The sequence below is a fragment of the Apium graveolens genome, chromosome 10 (assembly GCF_009905375.1).
Source record: "Apium graveolens cultivar Ventura chromosome 10, ASM990537v1, whole genome shotgun sequence".
Lineage (NCBI taxonomy): Eukaryota > Viridiplantae > Streptophyta > Magnoliopsida > Apiales > Apiaceae > Apium > Apium graveolens.
The window spans coordinates 14,589,577-14,608,561 of record NC_133656.1 but is presented as its reverse complement, the minus strand read 5'-3'; the positions used below and the strand labels follow the sequence as shown (position 1 = coordinate 14,608,561).

Below are 18,985 nucleotides of genomic sequence, written 5' to 3'. Positions count from 1 at the left end.
TTCAATTTATCATCTATTTGGACAAACTTTCTTGAGAGATCAATTCTCCATCTCGTCTGCAGGCTCGATTCACGAAATCCTTGCTTGAGACATGGTTCTCGGGCTCATTTCCAAGATTACCACAATTGTTTTTCAAGGTATGACCATCGCCATACATCCCTCCCTCTCTAAAGATGATAATAACCCCGTCCTTCTAGCACCAAAATATTGTGAGAGGAGTTTAATAACAACACCCCGAGTAAATATTGCAGGAGTAACTGATTTTACTCTTGGTTTTCTGGTATGAGTATTAGATCCATTCGTGTTAAGATTTTGCATCGCGATTGCAGCTCCAGGTGCGCCTGTCGAAGTGGGTGGAGAGATGTGGCTTCGTTGGTAGTGAATTTGCAAGGTTTCCGGGCATAAGAAGCGAAGTAAGTCCCACGCGACCGTGGGAGATGCCCGAAAATGTGTATTGCTCATCTTTCTACATAATCCATGTAGAGTAAATTGAGAATCAACATTTTCTAACCCTTATAAAGTGCCTTAATATCCTATATTTATATGATTCAAGTCTCGTGTAGTTATTAGGTTTTGGAATCCTTTACTTGATGAGAAAGCCATGTTTTGATAAGCCATTCCATATGCCCAAAATTAATCCAACTGCTTCCATAATAATCAATCACCAAAATATAATTATCATAAAACCATGTATTTATCTTTTAATTATGACTTATCACCGCGTTTTTAATGGAAGAAATGCATTAGGAAGCCATTCCTTGAAGATAGAGTCCATTCCCTTTGATTTTAGGAGATACAGTTCTTATTAAATACTGATTCTTCCCAGGAGGTACGCTTATTCCAATACCTCCCCAGTCTGACCAGCTACCACAATGCTTCCACCACCTCACATATCTAACCAATGCTTCACATGTTGACAAACAACACCTCCCATGACCATTAGTTGAACCTTTGCTAATTAGCGTTAACTTACTTTGGTGGCATGCAGCTTTATATAACTGAGAAAACTTCTCCTAATAAGTTGCAGCTTCACATGTTATGGTGCACCTTGGTGTAAATACCTCCAAAATCATTATTTTTTGGGCAAACTTACCCCAACCATATCTTAATTCACGTCCTTTAGGCTCAATCCCCCTTATGAGACTTAAATTGAGATTTTGGGAACAACAATATTTACTGTTTTTAATATTTATATAAAAGATGTGGTTTGTGGGAATCGAACTCGAGATATTTTATTCACATATATAACCTCATACCATTACACTATATTATCACATGTGATTTTTATCATACACATAATATGTAAGTATGATAAATGAATATTTTATTTAACTTTAAAAATAGTTACTTGAATTCTGTAAAAAAAAGATAGATACTTGAATATTTGTACAAATAATTTTGAAGAATTGAATTCCAAATATAAAGTTAGGCATAGTACATAAATGGATTATTATCTTATTTGTTAATCATTTATTAGTTTGAAAATATATCTCATATATTTTTAACATATTCTTTATTTTAAATAGTAACTAAAATGTACATATATAATTTTTAAAGAAAATATTGAAAATAGAATCATTTATATATAAATAATCTATATTGGTATTACATATTTTGATAAATTCAAATTATAATGAGTCAATGCATTTTAGTTTATTTCGAATTTGAAATCAGAACTTGGCCCATTGTTCAAAAAATATTCGAAATTTGACTACATGATCCGGCCGAAAAATATCGTCACATTCTACGTTTAGTAAATTTAGATTACAAGCTCGGCGATAATATCTTACCAATAATGTGAAATTTTTTAATATCTTATGTTAATATAAATTAATGTGTTTGACGTCTTTATAGGATCAAGTCAATTGATTATCTATCTATTATCTATTATACTTATTATAGGCCAATATGGATTTTCAAGCAATTTAGTAAATCACATATTTACCCTATATTACATTAATAATGAAAATTTATATTTTCTATGAGAATTGAACCTTTGACCTTAGCATTAGAAAATAATTATATTTACATCTCCAACCACTACACCAAAGACATTAATGATACTTTTTTAGAAACTCATTACCTACATGCACCAAAAACTCACTACCTTCATTTAATTTAATATTTTCTCCGGATAAATAGATATATATCTATCTATTATACATGTTATAAATATTCATATATCCAACCACTACACCGAAGAAATTTATAATGTTATTCTAAGAATCATTAACTATATACACAAAAAACTCATTAATTTCATTCAATTTAATATTATTTCAAGATTTAATAAATATAAAAGTATTAGCAAATTCTTTCCCACTAATAATAAAAAATTATACTTATTTATCCAATATATTGTATTTAGTATAAGGCAGAATGTTTTTTATCAGTTATAAAAATACTAATATACATTCTACTAATTTAAAACTTAACTTTTCGACCAATTATAAATGTAATTGTGAAACCATATAAAACTTTCATGTTATATCAACTTTATGTTTAAACCAGATAAAACGATATTACATTCTAAAGAATACATAAATAATGATAATCGGAGATTGGAATTTAGGGGCGACTAAACTGATTATACTTAAAAAGCCAGATTCTAAAAATAACTAATTAATTGTATTTATATATATATATATATGATCACCTATAGAGTTTTAGGGAAAACAAATATACATTATAATATATATAATATATGATATTACTTATATATAAGTTGAGTAATATATTCTTAAATCATTTTTTACCAATGTACCGATATCAACACCTCTAGCGACATATCCTCAATATCACCATCACTATCAAACCGCCTGCCACACAGCACTAACAAAATTTATCAAGAAACCAGACCGAAATCACTAAAAATCTTTAATAAGACCACATCAACAATACCTAAATGACAAAAATAACTAAAATCTGAACCCAAATAAACAAAATCTGAAATACAAATTACTACAATTTTCGAGATCTAAAATTTTGAGTTTAGAGGTATTGTTTATGGTGTTGTTGATGGTAGAGGATATGACAATAACAATTATTGGGGTTTTATAAAGTCATATCTATTGTGGCAATATGAAAAATGAAATAAAGGAGTTTACGGAGGTGTGGTTGGAAGTGTAGCTGGAATTCAGAGATAAATTTGTTCGTAAGTAGTTGCTGGAATTCTGGATTGATGGTCGATTTTAAGATATGAAAGAATGGCCGAGGAAAGATGTGTGTATATATAATATACATATGTGTACATGTATCAAGGACGACAATGACGATGATGATGTACAAACGGAGGATATGTAATGATAACATCACTCTTGCCAAAAATAGTGTAAAATATGGAGGGTGCATAAGTATGAAGATGAAGTGTATTAGATTTAAATTTATTATTATTATGATTAAATATATTTACAAAAAATAAGAATATATGATTAGTTCTTAACTCTAATTGGAGTACTTATATACACATCCACACAGGTTAGTCTACTTACTCAAGGATATGTTTTTGAAAATTTGTATTGTTTTATCTTTCTACGTTACACTTTTTTTTAATTACATATAAAATTCCTAAGAAATTCTTAAATTACAGTATATTGTTATGATTACATATTAAATTTATATAAGAAGCTCAACTTAGTATCACTTTTAAAAATGTATATATTTATCCATATATATCACATTAATAACATATAATATTCTAAAAATAATAACATATGATATTTCAAAAATTACGAGTTATCTATTTCAAAAATCAAAACTTTCAAATTATACGATTTAAATGGAACCCGTGCTTTGCACGGGTTATCATGTTAGTTTGTATTAAAGTTAGTAACTTCACTGGTAGTGCAGTATTGTTTTGGGACTTGTCTCGAGTTTAAAAATATTCAAAATTTGATATGAGATCTCACGAGACTTGTTAAAACTATGATGATATATTAAATCGATTTATTTTTTATTTTTCACTTAAAAAAACTATCTTTTTAAAAAATAATTCTTTTAGATAAGAAATATTCATTGATCAAGATAATATTGTACAAAATTTTTGAATTATTCAAATAAAAGTTAGATCTATACTATATTATAGTATTTGATTCAATGAATTTTATACTTTTTAAAGAAAAATTATAATTGTTCAATAATTTGAAGGGAATTAACCGGTTCAAATTTAATTTATAAAACTTTATCGAATTGAAAAATATTTAATTTTAGGAGAATAGTATACAATGTTATCAAATTATTATATGAAGAAATATTAAAGTCGTAATGAAAGAAACTTAAAACGGTTTAAATAATGATATAATTATAATTTTCCCTTGAATTCTTGAAAAAAATCATGAATATCAATAATAAGTCTTTACAATATATAATTTATTTTTATGTTACAACTATGACTGATACTTGAGTTAGGTCACACACACTGTAGAAAGGGGTTGAATACAGTGTTTAGCACAATCAAATCGAATTAAAGAACACAAGTAACAGAAAACAAACTTTATTAAACTCTGTTACAATATGGAACTGTCATCTCTCAATGATGAACAAATTATCACGAGAGCTGCTAGGGTTACAATGAATATTATTCTCGATAATGATAACACATATGGTGTAAACCCTATGTCTGTGTTTATATACTACAGAGTTACAAGATAATCTCTAATTTATATGGAATATAATTCTGCTTCCTAAAATATATCAATCAGTTATCTTTTCTTCCAAGTATTCTATTCTTCATAGAATTCCTTCTTCATGCATATCTCTTCTTGCGTTTGTCTTGATCTTCTTTCCTTTCAATCAGCCGCCTTCCTTATCTGAAAGTCCCCTTAAGTCCTGATATTATCTCCTGATAAATATCTCCTGATAACGTAAGTTCTGACAACTTAAGTTCTGACTTCAGTATAAGTGATGATTTCCAGTTAAATACTGATTTGTCCTGTTTAAGTAAGATCTGAAAACTAAACACAAATCATATTAGACATGACATTATCAAATATATCTAACAATCTCCCCCAACTTGTAAATTAGCATAATATACAAGTTTAACAGATATTTAATGATGTCAAAAACATTAAGTACAAATGCATGAGAATTTGACTAGATAACTATAACTTACAGTCCTTAAAGCTTTACCATCTTTAACTTCTGATAACAACTTCACTCTGTATACACATCAAAATTTGAGCAGTTGTAGATCTTGACTTGGCTTCAATTACTGATCTCTTTGATGTCAGGAATTGTTCTGAGATAGTTCTTTAACAAACATCTCTCAGCATATTTAAGTTCATCAATCATCCTCATTTTAGCATTCTTCAATTCAACTGTATCTTCACCAATTTGAAAGATAGCAGCCCTGAGATCATTTAGTTTAGCTTTTCTTATGTCCTGATCTAGTCTGATCAAATATGCCTTGTCAGACTCAAGATTGAATTCCACATCCTTATAACCCAGAAAGGTAGTTATAATCTTAGTAGAGTTAGGCTTCATCTCGACAATATCACCCTTGTGATCTCTGTACTTGGGACAATATGTGCTGTCAGACTTTACAGAATAAAGATTCTTCTGTCTCTGAATTTGAGTCTTCAAATAATTTACAGCACTTTCTGTTAATCTGTTCTTCACTTGAAGTATGAATAGAACATGTTCTAGTTCCTCAAAATACTTCAGTGGTATAGCATTCTCCCTAATATGGTATACCCTTCCATCTGTCATGAAATATAACAAGATGTGTTCTTTCAAGAAGGTATGGTAAACCATCTATACAGATTCAAGTCGATTCAATCTTTCAGGAGTTGCTCCAACACCTGGTTCACTTAAGGAAGTTGGATCATTGGTTGTGTTTTGTACTCTTCTTTCATCAGCACTACCCAATCCAGATTTATCTCTTGCTTCCTTTCCTGTAACAACTCTTGCTTCAAAACCACTTGCTGCAGTCTTCAAAGGTTGAGTATGTTTAGCTTTGGTGAATCCTAGTAGGAGTAACTTTGAGGATTTAACATGAGCAATGTCAGAGGTTTCCTTTAACTTATCTTCTGATATTAAGCCAACTTGAGCTATGTCAGAGGTTGCTTACTTCAGTGTCATATCAGAACTTACTATATCTTGACTCTGAACAACTTGAGCCATGTCAGAGGTTGTTTGAGAAATCTTCTTTAAAATCAGAGTAAGATTAGCATCTTCAAAAGATATTTCTTCATCCATAGCAGGCACATAAACCTTTACAGGTTCTCCAACTTTTTCTTTGTCCTTGGACCTTGGATCTATCTCCATTTGTGATTTGGCCTTAGTTGCCTCAGGATTTATCCTTTCTTTTATCACAATGCCTTTAGCTTTAGGAATTTTCTTTTCAATAACAGAAGCTTCAGATTTGGAGTTGACTTTTTCTAACTTAAGTCTAGCTTCTTCTTCCTTTAGACTCTCAAAGTCCATTCCTGGATTTTCTTTCAGATTAACTGTCTTGAAATTTCCTCATCAAGTTCCAGAAGTTCATCAGAACTTATCCTTTTATCAGTATAAGAACTTATTCTCCTCCCCGTATCAGAACTTGTTATTTGACATGTAGTTTCAGCTTTACTTGATGAAAAACCTTTACTTGACCATGACCTCCACCCATTCCAAAGTTTCCCTGGTCATCTTTTTCATCATCATTTCCCTTCAGTGTCTTGATAGGTTTGCATTTGGACTTAATTACTTTCTCCCCCTTTTTGGCATCAGCAGGTAAAATAAGAGAGACAAGCAATTCCACTGAGGATTGGAACTCATTGAGTTGAGATTGGTGAGAAGCTTGATTCTTCAAAATTTCATCAATCTGAGACTGTTGCTTCTCTTGGGTTTTCTCAATGTTGGCAATTCTGTCAAAGGTAGGTTGGAAAAACCTTTTCTTTTCAAGTTTCAGATTCATATCTTGCTGGATCAAGTTTTCTTGAATTTTATTCACCTTGTCATGAGTTATTGAGTGTTGACCTTGAAGGTGCCTTGTACTCAATGCAGTAACTCTCAGCTGTGCCTTGAAATCATCATTTATCAGCATTTCATCAGCTTTTCCAAGATGCTCAGCAAGAATCATTTCAGAAGGAATAAAACTAAATGTGTTCCACTCCTTAGTCCACTCCTGTCCTCTAGGAGTTTCACTCCAAGGTACTGGTGCTTCCCCTGTAACAAACTTCTTGACTATCTCAGCTTTATGAACAGTTTGTTGAGGTGCATGTCCTGATGGACCAGCTACATCAGCATCTATATTTGTAGCAGCAGCTTCACCATTAACTTCATCATTAGCAGCATCAGAACTTATAGAATCAGCATCATCAGCATCCTCTGATAAAAGAATAGTATGAGAGGCTATGGAGGCTTCAATATCATCCTCTAAGTGCTGATCTCCAACTAAGTTCTGATCAACAACCATATTTTGATGCTCACCTAACATCTGATCTTCAGTATCTAGATGCAGAGAAGGTGTTGTAGGCAATTCTGGATTGAAATCAACATCAAGAAGTGGTGTTGTTGGTGGAGTAATTTGAGTAGGTGGAGCTTCTAAGTACAAAACCAGAGGCACTTCCAAGTTATGGATGTCAATTTCATCACTTGGCCCCTGGTTATCAACATGTACTGGAGATACTGGAGGTGTAGGAATATGAGTTGTTTCTGGCTCATGAAGTGGAGAGTGATGAGTTGCATGAAGATCTGGATCAGCACTTGGAGAATTGTTAGCTTCAACAGGGTCTTGTGAGATCAGAGATTCCTGATCCCCTTCCTTAGCTGCTGCTTCAAGTCCTTTACCAGAATCTGCAGCCTTTTAGCTAATGTTTTAATTCTTTTAGCTTTTGAGGAGACTGTAGGAGCTGCATCATCAAAATTTAGCTTTCTAATCCTTTTTAGGGGCCTAGAACTCCCAATTCCAGTATCCTTCTGAGAAGAGACCTTCTCAGCTTCTACAACAACAGGTTCTGACACTGGAACCTGTTCCTCACTGTCTGACTCATCCCTCAGAACAATCCTCCTTCTCTTATGTTGTGTCTGAGGTACAGTCTTTGTCCTCTTAGGTTTGGAAGATGAAGGCCTCACAGGATGTGCTGATGGTGAAGATTGAGATGTCTGTGATGGTTTGAAATATGTCCTGATGGAGGGTTGAGTAGGTTGAGGTTGAGAAGTTTGAGGTGTAGTTGTGTTATGTTCTGATGGTTGTTGTGGTGGCTGGGATGTGCTGGTGGGTTGAACATCAGGGTAAACAGATGTGTAGGTTTGAGGATCAGCATTTATAAGAATCTGTTTTACAGACTGAGGTATCTGTAAGGGTCTAACCACTTTCTTCTTAATGTCTGCATTTAACAAATCATTAAAAGCCCTATTTGCAAGCTTAAACGGTGGAATTAAATCAGTGGTAGGTTGGGGTTCATCAGCACAATAGAAATTATATATAAGCTGACAGAATTTAGCAAAGTACACTACATTTTTATCTTCTGTCATCCTATCCCCTATGAAACCTAGCACAACACTTGCAAAATCAAAGTGAGTTTGATGAATAAGAGCATACCCGATTTGCTGACTCATGATTGGAATGACATCAAAGTTGGAGCTCTTATTGGCAAATGCCTTAGTGATACAATCGAAGAAAAAGCTCCATTCATTCCTGATATTTGCCCTTTTCAACTGTCCAAGCTTTCCCAAACTCTTCTCATAACCCAAACTGGCCATGAGCTGCTGTAGAACAGGGTCCTCCACTGTTGAGAATATACAGCCTTCTGGTAAGTGAAGATCTTTACGAACGGCTCCAGGAGTGACCACATGTTCAACATCATTGACTTCAAATACGATGCTTGGAGTACCAGTAGCACTACCATCATCAAAATGCCCAGTCCGCCAGAACGTCAGAACTTGTTGGCTTGAAATATTTTAAGGTTGGGTCAAAGCATACCCAATCTCACTATTTGCTAAGAAATCTTGCACAAAGTGCAAATCAGACGGAGCTTCAGCCTTGTTTAAGATTGCAGCATAGTTGTTTGGTACGAACTTGGATCCATTTACAATCAAATCCTTGGGTGCCATGAGAAATAAGTGAGAAATAAGGTTGCCTGTAAGTTGTTTGATAAAATGTCTGTAAGATAAAGCGTCAGAAAATAGTGAGAGTATAAGAGTAAAAAGAGAGAGATAGAGTATAAAAGTGAATAAAAGATTTTACAATCTTTTCTCTCTTTTACTTATACATGGTAAAAAAATAGCCGTTGAGACACCTGTCAGACATGCAGCAGTAAAAGATAATTAATGGGAACGGGTATTCAGTAATCATTACTTATCACATGCAGTTTTCAAGGAGAAAAACCGTTCCACTTACCTAGTAATCCCATTAATCAAGGACGTTCAGTTTTTGTTATTTAAAAAAAAATGGTCCCACTAAATAAATGATTATTACTGCTTTACCAATATTCTGTAAAAAAAATATGACCAGTGAGGTAGTGAGGTAATGACTAATATGACCAATATTAGTCAAAGTGTTCATACTCTTGAGTGAGTATTGTCTTCCTGTTGTTCTTAATTGAATCAGTTCCCTAGCATCTTGTCTCCAAGGCTTCCCATATCTTCTTTGCAGTCTTGCAGTTAATTACCCTGTTTGACATTACATTATCAATGGCACTATGCAGCAAGTGTCGTACCTTAGCATCCTTAGCAATTGAAGAGATATCTTCAGCAGTGTAATCACTCTTCTCCTTTGGTACAGACTTTGCTGGTTCACCTGCAACTGCAACTGCGAGTTTGGTTGGCTTGTGTGGTCCTTCATTGATCCTGTCAAGATATTCTGGATCTGTAGCTTCCAGAAACATAGACATCCTCACCTTCCATATGGGATATCCAGATGGTTTCAGTATGGAAACTCTAATAGACTCATATCGACTATGGATTTGAGTCTTTAGAGGTTCTTCAGTTTTGGTGGACTTGGTTGGAGTTTCTGCTTCAGACGTGATTGATTTTGGATCTTAAACTGTTTGTGTGTTAACAGAAGGCTCTGATACCACTTGTTAGGTCACACACACTGTAGAAGGGGGTTGAATACAGTATTAAGCACAATCAAATCGAATTAAAGAATACAAGTAACAGAAAATAAACTTTATTAAACCCTGTTACAATATAGAACTGTCCTCTCTCAGTGATGAACAAATTATCACGAGAGCTGCTAGGGTTACAATGAATATTATTCTCGATAATGATAACACATATAGTGTAAACCCTATGTCTGTGTTTATATACTACACAGTTACAAGATAATCTCTAATTGATATGTAATATAATTCTGCTTCCTAAAATATATCAATCAGTTATCTTTTCTTCCAAGTATTCTATTCTTCATAGAATTCCTTCTTCATGTATATCTCTTCTTGCGTTTTTCTTGATCTTCTTTCCTTTCAATCAGCCGCCTTCCTTATCTGAAAATCCCCTTAAGTCCTGATATTATCTCCTGATAAATATCTCCTGATAACTTAAGTTCTGACAACTTAAGTTCTGACATCAGTATAAGTGCTGATTTCCAGTTAAGTACTGATTTGTCCTGTTTAAGTAAGATCTGAAAACTAAACACAAATCATATTAAACATGACATTATCAAATATATCTAACAACTTGATTGCATAAAAAATATATATAAATTATTTTTTAGTGATAATGTGAATACCATATATAGATTATTACAATTTATTTATTATATAATTTTAATTTTTGAATAATTATAAATGTATATTATTTAAGTAATCAATTGTCTCACTAGATGTTAATAATGATTATGCATATACATAAATCAATCAGATATTTAATATATAAATAATTGAAACCATCATAATTTACTAAGAAATGTAACAGGCGATAATTTACATGTTGCCACACATATAATTTAATCTTACTTTATTAACAGTAGTGTAAGTAAAAAACTAACATTTTTTTATATATATATACGTTGAATTTCAAAAACTAACATTTTTCATTAAAATCAACTTTTATATTAAGAGTAATGTAAAATTTATATTATAGTATATTATGATTGCAAGTGATTCTGACTTTAGCTATATATTTTTTATTTTTTTAAATTGGGTAAGTTAATTATAAGTTATTAGTGAATTCATTAATAATATAGACCAGTACATATAGTTTATTTAAATAAAATTCAAAATTTTTTGTCAACTCTATATTCAAGATGTATGTTAATTTTTAGTTTTTTCGTTGTAAACATACCAACGACATTCGAGAGATTAAGTTTAATTGTTTCGTTTTAAATGTACATTGATTACACGTTGTGTAATTTGATAATATCTTGTATAAAAATAATACACACTAATAAACAATCAACTTATATTTGATATATATTAAATATTGTACAATATTTATAAATAAAAATAACTAAAAATATTATAATTACATGATACATAATTTTTTTTCTTAGAAAATGAGAGGCTGGCATGGTTATTATGTCAATTTTTGTAAGATGCTCGAACGCCCGGTATGAGTTGTATCTTAGGAAATTGTTATTTGAATATATTTTAAAGCCCTCAAGAGTTGTTAAAATTATGGTTGGACTCAAGTTACAGGCGCGAACAATTAGATCACCCACCTTTGTATATGTGTACATTGACCTTATGATGGTTTGTGTTGGAAAGAAAGTAAACATAAGCAGACTCCCATCTCTATATCCAACAACACACTTGACAAACCCATCCTTCATTCCTTTTTCTCAGCTTCAACAACAACGTAAGCTTCTAGAATCAACCCTTGTCTCAAAACTTGATGATTGTCGTAATTTCACTCAAATTAAACAAGTTCATGCCCACATTATCCGGAAAGGCCTCGACCAATGCAGTTATATTGTCACTAAACTCCTTAGGATGCTTTCTAATCTAGGTGTTCCTGTTAACACTTATGCGCACAATGTATTTGGTAAAGTGTCTCACAGAAATAGTTTTATTTGGACTGCTCTTATTAGGGGGTATTGTGTACAAGGCCCGGTTACGGAGGCGGTTAGGTTGTATAGTTTGATGAGGATTGAGGGGATTCGTCCTGTTTCCTTTACGTTTTCGGCTTTGCTTAAGGCGTGTAGTTTGCGCAAACATGTTGGTTTGGGTAGGCAGATACATGGTCAGATTGTTAGTGTGGGTGGGTTTGAGTCTGATTTGTTTGTTGGGAATACAATGATTGATATGTATGTGAAATGTGGCTTTTTAGAATGTGGGCGTCGTGTTTTTGATGAGATGGTGGTGAGGGATGTTATTTCTTGGACGTCTTTGATTGTCGCGTACGCGAAGAGTGGGGATATGGCTTCTGCTGCTGAGTTGTTTGATGGGTTGCCTGTTAAAGATATGGTGGCTTGGACTGCAATGGTGACGGGCTATGCACAAAATGCTCGTCCTAAGGAGGCCTTGAATATGTTTAAGAGGATGCAGGATTCTGATGTTGAGACGGATGAGGTTACTTTAGTTGGGGTTATTTCTTCGTGTGCTCAGTTGGGTGCTGCTAAGTATGCAAGTTGGGTTCAGAAGGTTGCTGAGGAATCTGGATACAGACCTACTAGTAATGTTGTAGTCGGGTCTGCATTTGTAGACATGTATGCAAAGTGTGGAAATGTGGAGGAGTCATACAGGATTTTTGAGAGAATGAGTGAAAGAAATGTTTATTCTTATAGTTCAATGATCGTTGGGTTCGCTATGCATGGTCATGCGACTGACGCTATTAATTTGTTTGAAGACATGGTAAAGACGGAGATTAAACCTAATAGGGTTACTTTTGTAGGAGTTCTTACCGCATGTAGTCATGCTGGCTTAGCAGAACAGGGTGAGCGTTATTTTGCAACTATGCAAAGCTGTTATGGTGTTGTCCCGGATGCAGATCATTATGCATGTATGGTAGATCTTCGTGGGAGGTCTGGACGCTTGGAAGGAGCCCTTCAGCTTATCAAGACAATGCCAGTGAAGCCCCATGGTGGTGTGTGGGGCGCCTTGCTTGGAGCTTGTCGCATTCATGCAGATCCTGATATGGCTGAGATTGCTGCCAACTCTTTATTCGAGCTCGAACCTGATTCTATCGGAAACCATATCCTTCTGTCTAACATATATGCCTCAGCAGGAAGATGGGAAGATGTTGCAAGAGTGAGGAAGGCAGTGAGAATCAAAGGTATGAAAAAGAATCCTGCTTGCAGCTTTGTCGAAGGAAAGGATGGCGTGATTCAGGAGTTCTTGGCTGGCGATTTGACCCATCCGAGGTCTTCTCAGATAAAGCAGGAGTTGGAAAATCTTTTGGGTAAGTTAAAGTTCCATGGATACCAGCCAGTATTGAGTTCTGTACCCTATGATGTGGATGATAAAGAGAAAATGCGTATACTTATGGCTCACAGCGAGAAGCTAGCTTTCTCATATGGGTTGCTCACTGTGGCTTCTGGTTCTAGTATAACAATTGTAAAGAATCTGAGGATATGTGAGGATTGTCACTTATTTATGTGTGGTGCATCCTGGATCACTAGCAGGAAAATTATTATCAGGGATAATATGAGGTTCCACCATTTTCAAGACGGAGCATGCTCCTGCAACAATTTCTGGTGACTACATAGCAGGAAAAGGTTTTGAACTACAAATCAGTCCAAATTTGTATGGGGCTATTTTTAGATACTCCGAGTTGCAAAGTTTGAAGCCATTCAACTGGAAAATGTTTATCAGCAGCACTAGGTTTTCATTGCTCACTATTCTGCTTGCTCGTGTCGTCATTAATCTCCTCAGACAAGGATTGTTGGTCTTCCATGTAAGTTATTAAAGACTTACAGTGCTTCTTCCTCTTTCTTTAGTTTTGAAAGAAAAGTTTCATGTAACTAGAAATTTGAAAATTGATATGCTAATGCTGAGCTAGCTTAAAACTAGAAATGAATTTCAGGTGGAAGACAAGCGGAATGCATTTAATTTAGAAAATGAATCTCTTCCAGTGGTTGCCCCATTTTTAAACTATGACATGACAGCTTCGTAACAGGCAGGTCTACCAGATTTATACCCTCTTGTATGATATTCATTAACTTGCAATGCCTGAAGTAGTTACATATCTAGAAAATATGATATAATTAGTTATAGAGTGGTTTCCAAGCAGAAGCTGTGAGCAAGCATAAATCTTTCCAACCAAGTTTGAGAGTGCCGTTATCCTCGACCAAGGTGTAACCATTAGAAGGAAACATCCCAAGCAAAAGAGTGGCCTGTGCGGCAGCATTCCCAGCCAAAGAGACCCCCTTAAATCCAGATTGTTGAAGCTTCTCCCTCCAATTGTTGAATCTCAACTCGCCACCGCCGCTCCTTGAAGGACCCCCCACTGCTAGCACGTTCTTTATCTCCCTCGACAGCAACTGTTGCTCCACCACATGCCTCTCCTCGCTTTCCTCCCCATAACTTGCTCCAAGTGAGTCAAACAATGCAGAGAAGTAATGAATGGCCTCCACAAACCTTCCCAAGAAGGAATCAGCAGCGTGACTCAGGTCTTGCTCTACCACTGTTACTACTTTTGGGGCCAATCTGCAAGCAATACGCGCACCACATTAGTAAGTGATATTACTTCTCCAGTTTCTGATGCCAAGCATCCCAATTTCGTACTTGGGAGTATCTTCCCTCTGTATTAAGTAGTTTACATCTCATGAGTGCACCCATAAAGATTGATAAATTAAGCTTTCGGGCTCTAAGAGTGATAGACCTACATCTAAGGACCTTCATACCTGCTCACAGTGTTAACTATACATACAGATGTCAATTCACATTAATAGAATCTGAAAGAGTCAATCAGGACGAACTAAAACATTTAAGTTAATTAATGTTCGCCCACTCGTGCAAAATGAAGACTACAATTGGATCAAAACTGAAATGCGATACCTCAGTTCTCAAATTAGGGAATTACCTTTGCAAGAGCCATAGTGTGTTTGCATCGGAGCCCGTGACATCGTAGAGTGAATGCTGCAACCAGTGAACTGCAACTGCCTCCTTTTTATTAACGTTAATTCTTTCGGGATCTAGATTTCCAACTTTATCAGCAACAGGGGAAAACTCAAATGGGAACCCCAACTTATCAGCAAAGTCTGATAACCGCTTACCAGTGGCTTCTAAAGCCTCCATACAAGTGCCGAAACCTGTGAGTCGAACAGAGGGAGGTCCCCCAGGGCGAGAAGCCAAGATATGGAAGAGTCCAGGCCATTGGAGGCCTTGCATGATGTCCAGGTCTATGATATGGACCCTATCCTCCCTCTCAAAAGCTTCTTGTATGGCCTGATTGGCAGTAAAGTGTGAGAACTTTACGAAGGGGCTGATACCATTAAAAACCTGGAAGGCTGAGGCCATTTTCTGGCCATGAGGAGGCACCACAGTTCTGGGAAGAGAAGCATAGATTCCTAAGCACGAGCTAACTAACCTGGCAGACATTGCCTCTGAGAAGTAGGCGCCCACCCTTTGAGCGGAGGTTCCATACGGTGTGGACAGTTCTGAAATTTCCAATAGCATCCTATTAGCCTCCTCAACATTATCCGCAGATACAGCCTCTGCACACTGCAGGAGTAGTTTGAGCAGATGCAGACCTTCTTCATCCCTCTTCAGCTGTTCTATCTCTTTTTTCTTTTTCTCTCTTATTAAGACCGCATCATCAATAACCTGCGATGCATCAGCTGCTGCTGCTGCTGGAGGAGGTGGCAGCGTCTCCTGCTCTTGGTGTTGGGATTCCTCGCGCATCTTAATTTGGTTCGATGACATGACATGAATATGGTTAGTAGGCATAACCACAGTACTGTCAGTTGCGGATAGTGGAAGTCCCCAATTGTTGTAATGGTTGGCAGAAGCAGCAGCAATATTGTTGATACAAGATGAATCCCCTCGATATACTGCAAGGCCAGTTGGAGCAGATGATGATCCCTGCCCCTGTTGAAATTGGGGTTCCCCGGCCATTCCTTTAGTAAGATTATGGTACTGAGGATATGGGGAATTTCTAATAACCGGTGATGATGCTTCCCTTGCCATCATCATTAGATAGTCTGGCTCTGCAGTTAAGGTGGTGGTCAAAGTACGCAGTCTACTCTCAAGTAATGCGGAAAGGCTAGGATTGTAGGGGTGAATTATTTCTCGAACATTTTGAATGAGCTGTGGTATTGAGACAGGAGACGAACTGTGAATTAGATCCTTGATAATACCATCGATCCATGTCAGGGCAGCGTTGCTGTTACTACTAGTATTAATACCATCTTCTATTCCGACTGAACTAGTAATAGTTGGCGATATGAGTGACACCATTGGCGGAACAAGGGCAGAAGATAACAGTGGCTGCTGGTGCTGCATTGGCGGAAATAAGGGCAGACCAGAGAAAACACAGACGGAAGGTGAAGCAGATTGGGATGATATCGAGCCATCTACAGTACTACTATTACTATTAGTATTGTTGTTATTAATTGCCACACCTGCTGCAGCATGGAGACCAGTGGCTGGAAGGTTACCAGATAGAACTCCCATCCCAGCATCCTCGATAGGATTTAGACTCGTTGGTTGGCGGCTCAGAAATCTGTTGTGACATTCATCGCCCATTTGAGCTTCCATTTCGGAAGCTGGCCTCTTCCTCACCATTGATCTGTTGATAAAATGCCCAAGGACTGGGACTACGAAAAAGGAGCAGAAGATTAATGGTGTAAAAGGCTTTTAACTTTTACACTCCCATCTACGTCTAGCCTTATGAAAAAGTCTTTGCAAGTTCCAAAAGCCAATGTTAATGTATTTTGGAGGTGTTGGCTTAGAAAGTTGGGGAAGCACTGCACACATGCAAGACAGTAGCCGTAGACTAAGATTTCAAATCACTTGAGACTAAAATATTTATTAATAAAAATTATTCAGAATTTGCTGGTATTTAGTTCAGTATAAAATCTATACTGAATTAAATTGTGGAATCCACAAGATCGTATAAACAGATAACCGAGTATATTCAGGATGATTTTTTTAAATTATTTATTAAGATTAAAAATAATAGACTTAATGCCACGTATTTAGGAGAGTATTTTTAGTATTAAAGTTATAATTTTTTAATTAAATTCTGTAATTACAAAAATACCCTCTAAATTAATATTAAATTAATAATTTAGGAAAATTATTAATTTATCGAATATTTATTTAACAAGAAGAATTTATGCTATATATTTATGTTTATATACTTGTGTACTCCAAAGCCAGATAGTCAGTACTACCCAATGCATCTCAATCTATTCCATCAAATTTTTTGGGGGCAATAAATGTTAGTATATGTAGTTGTAAATATATGGTTCCAAGTGAAAAGGGAGCTGAGAAGAAGAAATTAAAAAAAACATAAGAAACTCAGAAGAAAAAAACAAATGGAGTTAGTAAGATCGGGCAGTGTGAAAAAGGATGATGCCTGTCTGAGAAGAAAATGTCAAACGCTACGTTGCATTGCATCTTGGGAAATTGGGATGCATTCACAGCTCCTTCTCCTCCTCAACCTCGACAACCACACCCCCACCCTTCACTACTTGATTTTTTTTTATATAGCCCCTCTCTCCCCCTCTCCGTGTCTTCTACCTGTTCTACGCTCCTATTATTTTTACCATATACGTCTCTCTCCTACCCCCTTCAAACTGCCGACTACAAATGTTTATATTTTATTTCTTGTAGATAAACAAGCAAGCTAACAACACTCAACAATTAACGACATGCGCGTGACTGTGTACTAAAAAAATTTATTTATTTCCCTCAAAGTTGGCCTTTCCTAATTTAAGGAATTAATTGAATATAAGCTATACTCGTAAGAAAAGCTAAAAGAAAAATGGTAAAATGAGTCCATTGGGCTCAGCTTGGAAAAAGCCTTGTCTTCCTAGTATTCATGGCCTCGCCTACTGAGTTGGGCCTTGCCCATGAACCGCTACATCATCTTCTAAAGAAGGTTGTGTTAATTGTTATCGTGGAAGCTTTGTGTTGACCGAGGAATCTGGTAACAACAAAGATTGAGGTTTATCGGCGAAATTAAGATCTATGACGGTGGTTCTTTGCCGGAAAATCAAGCGGTGTGTGGTGGTTTTTGATTGTTTTAGGCTGAAATTGATCAGAGTAACTGGTGACTCTCTTATCAGCTCTCAACTTCTTACCCTCTCAATGTGCCTACGTACCCTTTATATAGGGATCAAGTCTCACATAGTTCTTGTGGAACAAGAAATCTAATGGGCTTAGACTTCTTATCCCTAGGTCCGGTAGAAACCCATCCAGAATCCATCTTCCGCTAGCTTTAGGAATGTCCAACTATAAGGCCAAACCGTGAAGGCCCAAGGCTCATCCGTAATCGCAGGACTTCACGGATAGTGCATCTCCCTGCGCAAGGATAACACCCCGCTACAACTATCTCCCTTGATTTACGGATGCAGGTATAGCCACGGTTCACCCCAAGTGCTGGACACATCCCTGTCCCCCGAATGAGGATAACCCACCAGATATCAGGACATGTGATCCCAAGTTTTTGGGTGCAAAGTGCAGGATGACTCCAAAGTTCTCCAACAAGGACACCCGTTGAATACAAGAACAGAGTTCCCAAAACACACACCAATGTTAACTCCACATCCCCAACGAGGACACCCGTTGAATACATGAGGAGACCTTCAATCATCAGGCATACCCCTGAAGGCCTTCAAGCTTTTCACGGACATCCCCCTCCTTGACCGACTTAATGAGGGAATTCTTCAAAGAGTACTTGCAACAAATACGTTAGTAGAAATAATCTCCATTGCTCCCTTCCAAGCATGCTTTTTCCTGAATGATCCTCATGAGAGAGCACTGACCAAACACAGGACGCGTCCTATGTCGTTGGGCGCGTCCTCACCTCCATGACGCCTGTATCGCTTCCCTAATATTTTCCTTTCACTACCTTCCACAATGGCAGGACGCGTCCTGAGCAGGACAGGCGCGTTCTCCAGCTTATATTGCCAAAAGATTACAACTGCTGGACACATTCACCACGGTGGACGCGT

The 18,985-nt window shown here is 36.1% G+C and overlaps 2 protein-coding genes across 2 annotated transcripts; one reads left to right on the top strand and one right to left on the bottom strand.

Annotated features, from left to right (window-relative positions):
* The first annotated feature begins 11,462 nt into the window (after positions 1-11,462).
* On the top strand, positions 11,463-13,979 carry LOC141690308 (pentatricopeptide repeat-containing protein At5g44230). Its single transcript, XM_074495039.1, has 2 exons — positions 11,463-13,758; positions 13,888-13,979. Exon 1 carries the CDS (start codon positions 11,541-11,543, stop codon positions 13,560-13,562), a length of 2,022 nt encoding a protein of 673 aa, XP_074351140.1. The 5' UTR covers positions 11,463-11,540; the 3' UTR covers positions 13,563-13,758; positions 13,888-13,979.
* A 39-nt stretch (positions 13,980-14,018) lies between these two features.
* Positions 14,019-16,842, bottom strand: LOC141690307 (protein SCARECROW-like). Its single transcript, XM_074495038.1, has 2 exons — positions 14,887-16,842; positions 14,019-14,510 (listed from the first exon to the last, which is right to left on the bottom strand). The coding sequence occupies exons 1-2, from the start codon at positions 16,587-16,589 to the stop codon at positions 14,069-14,071; spliced, it is 2,145 nt and encodes a 714-aa protein (XP_074351139.1). The 5' UTR covers positions 16,590-16,842; the 3' UTR covers positions 14,019-14,068.
* Between the last annotated feature and the right edge of the window lie 2,143 nt (positions 16,843-18,985).